The sequence below is a fragment of the Colobus angolensis genome, unplaced genomic scaffold (assembly GCF_000951035.1).
Source record: "Colobus angolensis palliatus isolate OR3802 unplaced genomic scaffold, Cang.pa_1.0 Scaffold46, whole genome shotgun sequence".
Taxonomy (NCBI): domain Eukaryota; kingdom Metazoa; phylum Chordata; class Mammalia; order Primates; family Cercopithecidae; genus Colobus; species Colobus angolensis.
This window is the reverse complement of record NW_012118043.1, coordinates 7,819,085-7,824,237: the sequence shown is the minus strand read 5'-3', so window position 1 is coordinate 7,824,237 and position 5,153 is coordinate 7,819,085. Positions and strand designations below refer to the sequence as shown.

At 56.5% G+C, this 5,153-nt stretch overlaps 1 protein-coding gene across 2 annotated transcripts; it reads left to right on the top strand.

Annotated features, from left to right (window-relative positions):
• Window positions 1–513: 513 nt before the first annotated feature.
• Window positions 514–3,811, top strand: FOXL2NB (FOXL2 neighbor). Of its 2 annotated transcripts, none has more exons than XM_011958129.1 (3): window positions 514–744; window positions 2,804–2,931; window positions 3,556–3,811. In XM_011958129.1, exons 1-3 carry the CDS (start codon window positions 645–647, stop codon window positions 3,622–3,624), a joined length of 297 nt encoding a protein of 98 aa, XP_011813519.1. In that variant the 5' UTR covers window positions 514–644; the 3' UTR covers window positions 3,625–3,811. The 2 variants fall into 2 exon arrangements, with proteins under 2 accessions (XP_011813519.1, XP_011813518.1); XM_011958128.1 differs by having other exon boundaries at window positions 2,812–2,931; window positions 3,556–3,809.
• Window positions 3,812–5,153: the final 1,342 nt, after the last annotated feature.

The window sequence follows — 5,153 nt, the reverse complement described above, 5'->3', positions numbered from 1 at the left end:
ATGACAAAGCCGGCGCGCCGCGGCCGGGCCGCCTCTGCTCTCCGTTCCAGGCGCTGGTGCGGCAAAGAGTTGGGGCGCACAAGTCCGCTTACGGCCGAGTCTCAAACTTCTGGAGACTGCGGATGCTGCCCGCGTTTGCTTGCTGGAGGCCTCTCGCTGCTCTCCCCTCTCCTTCCCCTTCCCCTAGGGAGCGGCCGGCGGGAGTGGAGCTCAGCCTCTGGCCATGGGGAGTCCGCCCAACAGAGAGGGGCTCCGGCCTCGCCGCCCCTCCCCGCCCAGGCCAGTCCCCGCCTTGGTGGGTTTTCTTTTCTGCTCTCTTCCCCTCCCCCCGCCCCCCGGTTTCCCGAAGCACGACCCGCGTCTCTGGCAGAGCTGCCTCCTGGAGTCCCTAGTGCGCCAGGAGCCTCGCTCTGTTCTGATTCGTATGGGCTCCACCGAGTTCCGCTTGCGTCAGGCGCCTTCGCCCCTATAGCGGGGCGGCCAGCCGCGCACGGGCGAGTTCATCTCCAAGTCACTTTTTGTAAACGCCCCGCACAGCCTGGACCGGCCTGCCCCCGCCCGGCGAGCCTCCGGGGCCCAGCCGACAGCCAGGCTCACGCGCCCTTGAAGTCTGCCGGTACTCGCTCTGCGGGCTGGGCTGGGAGATGACGAGGACCCCGGTGGGGTCCACCCGCACCCGGCCAAAGCCCAGGAAGCTCGGGCCCCAGCGAGAAGAGGCGCTCCAAGCCTCCTCGCAGCTTTCAGGTGAAAGAAAACGACTCCTTTGCTCTGCCGTTTGCTGCTGTCTTGAGGCTGAACTAGCTCGGGGTTGGGGAGGGGCGAGACGGCGAGAGGGCCGGACGGGGAGGGTGGGGAGAGCTGTTCTGAGGCTTTGGGAAAATGAGCACAGAAACGCGTGTGACTGTACGAAGAAACCTTGGACTGGCCTGTCCCTGTCGCTCTCAGAGTAACTGGGCTGGAATGGGGCTGGGGAGAGAATCTCTGGGAATAGTCGTACAGGGGCGCCGCCTGAATAACCTCTGCCTCTCCCTGCGTTGCCAGTGGATCTAGGAACCAGGCTCCTCCTTGGAATCCCTGTACTAATCCTATGGGGTTGGAGTGGAGGTTGGATGTGTGCTTTAACAGCACCAAGTAGATGCCCCTCAGCTATTGCGCTAATACAGCCGGGGATGTTGCCGGGACTTTGCGGGACTGTGTATGTGTGTGCACAGGGGTCACATATGGAAGTCATGGAGAAGAACTGTCCTTGAGATGGGTGAGATACCAGGTGCATGTATGCTGCTCAGAAACACAGGTATGCACATGTACAAGGTGTGAGATTTGTATTTACAAGGTAAAACACACTTATACTGATAGTTACATAATATGTTCATCAAGTATCAGAGTAAATGTAGCTGGTGGATATAGCGTCTTCTCTTTTTCTCCTTTTTTCTTTCCTTCCCCCCTTTCTTCCTTTCTTTCACAATTCTTCGATGCCTCTTTCCCTCCCAGCGCATGTATTTTGCCACAGACTGGGAAGAAAAACATCAGGCTGAGGGAGGGACTTGTTCAAATCTCTCTCCTGATGAGACATTTGTTCTGATCTTTCTCCAGAGGATCAGGAGTTAGTTGTCACCTACCTTAAGCAGAATTCTGATGGGAATCCAGTTATATCAGCATGTACAGAGATTGCTTCAGGGAAAATCAGGTGTGCCTTTTAACAGTATGCTCCTTAACAGTGCCTTTTAACTTGGCCTTAACAAAAAGTCTGCAGTTATAAAGTATGAGAGAGATGGCCAGTGTTTTGAATCCTCAAACCCCAAACTCCTTGGTGCTGAGGAGTGGGGCAAGGCTGCCTTATGGAGGAAGGTGGACTGAATGGATGTCGTGTAGGTGTGCGTTTGTGATTGGCATGTCTGGAGTGGCTGGCTCAATGCCTGTCACTGCCTCTTCCTCCCAGGCTGCTTAGACTCTGAGAGTTCTCCGGAAGCCCAAGGAGCCTTCAGTGGCCTGTGGTTCCAGCATCCACAGGCCATCTACAAGTGTTGTCTGCTGCTCACTCAGGCCTCTGATCTGCATTCTGAGATGAAAGGGAGGGAGGACAAGGGTGTTGGGGCTCTTTGGAATTCAGCATCTTGAAGATGACACCAGAGAGGTCAGCAGGGCAGCCCTTGCCTGGTCACAAGGATGAGAGGGAGCAAGGCTATCCACAAAGTAGCTTGATTTTTTTTTTATGGGCGGTCTCCCACTGCACCCAATACACATGGGGGAAGCAGCACTTCTGCAGAATCCCTGCTGCTGCTTTCTGAGCAGGAGTGCAGATGTTTTTCTTCTTCCTTACCCCCATCCTTGCCCAGGCTTTGGGTGGGAGTAGTGAGTCAGATTTGGGGCTGCTGCAGATTGGCCTAGTGCCTATCCTCCCCCAGCCAGGGCCTGGGCAGGGGGAAAAACAGCTGGGTCTGGCCCTATCCTGGTGGGGGCTCCTCTCTCCTTTTCTCTCTCTCTCTTTTTTCTTTTTTCTGACCACCCAGGCTGGCTCTCTGCCTCTCTCTCTCTTTCTTTCTTCTTCTCACAGGCATTTCCGCTGCTCAGCCCTGCAGCAGCCAGGTGTAACAGCATTGTTGTGTGTGTCATCACTTCCCTGAATTCCATACTCGGCTCCCTTTTCAGCCTTTAAGGAGCCTGTGTGTGTATGTGTGTGTGCGCGTGTGTGTGTGTTTGTGTGTTTATTGGGATTGGGGGCAAATGAAGGAGTTCCTCTAAAGGATTTCCAGAGTAGAAAGGAGTTCTGCTCTGAAAATACTGATTTCTGACTGTCCCGTAGAGGAACAGAACCCCCAGCCCTGGTGCAGAAGAGGATGCCTGATGCGTGCACCCTGGGAAGGACTGGAATCAGTCTCCCCAAGATGTGCCTTCACATGGCTGTCCGGCATTCGAAGGCTCAGAAAACAGGCAAGAAAATGCGGGCGGGAAGCCTGGCAGAATGATTACTTTCAGGTCCCCTCCAGGCCTCTGCGGAAAAGCCAGGGGCTTTGAGCTGGAGATAGAGGAGCCTAGGAAGAGAGTAGAATCCTCTCCTTGCCAGCCCAGCCAGAGGTGGGTGAACCGGGCGCTCCAGGAAACGGTGCGGGACGCCTTAATTTACTTCTCAGCCTTCGGAGGCAGGCTGGTTGCTGGTGGGGTCGGGATCCTCTCTGAACAGGGCATACTGTGCCTAGGTTTTGTGGACGCCCGGGCAGGTTCCTTTTCTCCCCGCGGCACTGGGGCGACGCAGGGCCCCGGTTTAGTGACCTTGGGGCGGCGCTCACCTCCAGAGGCCAGGGTGGTGGGCTGGGCAGAGCTCACTGCCTCTTTGCCCCAGTTTTCCAGGGTCCCGCAGCTGCAATTCAGCAGCCACCAGCGCCTTCTGACCGCGGTCCCACCGGAGCGCCGCCTGCGGATACAGTTCCAGTGAACCGCCGACCGAGCGCAGCCTCAGCTCCCGCGCCTCCTCGTAGTGTGGCCCCGCGCCTCGGAGGTCCCGACAGCCGGCGCGAGCAATTTGCTCGTCTCTGATGGAGACGCTTTTCTCCCCAGGGCGGGGAATCCTGCAACAGCGGCAGAAGCGGCCCGCGCCTCTGGCTCCCGGCGGCCCAGCTCTACTAGGGGAGCGTCGCGGCTGCTCAGAGGCAGGCAGCGCTTCGCTAGAACCGTTCAGCTCGTCCCGCGCCGACGCCGGCTGCCTGAACCAGGTCCCGCGGTCCCCTTTCCTAGCGGGACCCCGAAACACCCGCCGGCCTCCCACTCCTGAGCGGGAGAGAATAGAGCCTGCTGCAACCCTCTGCTTGTAGGGATGGCCTCTGCAGTGCTTCGCCAGCAAAGGGAAGCTTCATTGTGGCTATTAGTACATCCGCATACACTCCACTCCTCAACAACTGTCAGCACTCACTCCCTCCTGGCCCCTCACACCTCCCTTTGCACCCACACCTCAGGGACCCGGTGTCCCTCCACTTAGGTCACGTTACTCCATCCACTTCTCTCTCCCTCTCTCTCAGTCAACTCCAAATCCCCTCTAGTTCTCCTTCCTCGCCTATTTATCTCACACTCACCAGCTACACATACTAATTCAGATCCTGCACATGTCGGTGGAAAACATGTCAAGCCATTGTGCAGACCCTGAGCTTTTTCCGCACTCTGCTCACCTTCCCATCTCACGGCACAGAAGGACCTCTGGGCTCCATGTTTACAAGCCTGACTCCCAGAAGCCTGTGGATTCTCTGATGTCCTTGGCCTGTGATTGGGGTGACTGGGCTGCCACCTGGGTGTTTTCATGGTGGGATTGCTGCGCAGACCACAGAGAAACTCAGGTACTGAGCACATTCCAGATACACTTTAACATGCACAGGCCACTCACACAGGCTTCATCTCTGTCTCACAACTCTGCTGAGCTTGCTGCTCAGACCAGCAAGCTGCAGCAGCAGACACCCACATAGCACCAAGTCTGAAGCCAGTGGGTATTAGTCTGCCTGGCTGGGATTAGCAAAGTCAGTTATGTGCTTGGGAGAGAACAGGGGAATGGAGAGAAAGAGAGATATTGAGAAAGAGGAAAGAGAAGCGACCTCCTACTCTGTGAAGAACTCACACATGAGAGCTGTTTCCTGTTGTTAAGTGTCTCATTGAGCTCCCCTCTTTCTCCCCCAGGAAGAACTGAGAGGCAGTAGACCAGAGCTCTGGCTCCTCTTTACCTTGCTGATGTGGGGGTATGAGTCTACCAACACCATTTTGTCCCAAGGAGTATGTGCCTCACCGTCAATCAGGCAGAATGCAGGGCAGTTGTAGGCCTTTTTCATGGTGGAGGCCAACTGGGAAAAAGGCAGAAGGGGCTGGGTCCTGGGCCAAGTCAGGCCCTCCTCCCTCCAGAGACCCCTGGGATGCTCTCAGAGGCGGATTCTAGGGTGGTGGGAGCTGCTGACAAGCATCCTCTGATATCCCTCATGACATCTCTGGCCCAAAGACATTTTGTTCAGCTCTGAACAGTGAGTGCCTTGCCAGTAGGCCTCAGACTTGCTTGGGAACATGATGTGCTCTTAAAAGTTGCCTTGTTGGCTGGGCGTGGTGGCTCAAGCCTGTAATCCCAGCACTTTGGGAGGCCGAGACGGGCGGATCACAAGGTCAGGAGATCGAGACCATCCTGG

Bases quoted from the DNA above. Each gene is read 5' to 3' on its own strand.
- FOXL2NB (XM_011958128.1), top strand. From the start codon at position 645: ATGACGAGGACCCCGGTGGGGTCCACCCGCACCCGGCCAAAGCCCAGG. The intron at 745-2,811 runs GTGAAAGAAAAC...GTAGAGGAACAG, and splicing joins AGCCTCCTCGCAGCTTTCAG to AACCCCCAGCCCTGGTGCAG. The intron at 2,932-3,555 runs GCAAGAAAATGC...TTTTCTCCCCAG, and splicing joins TTCGAAGGCTCAGAAAACAG to GGCGGGGAATCCTGCAACAG.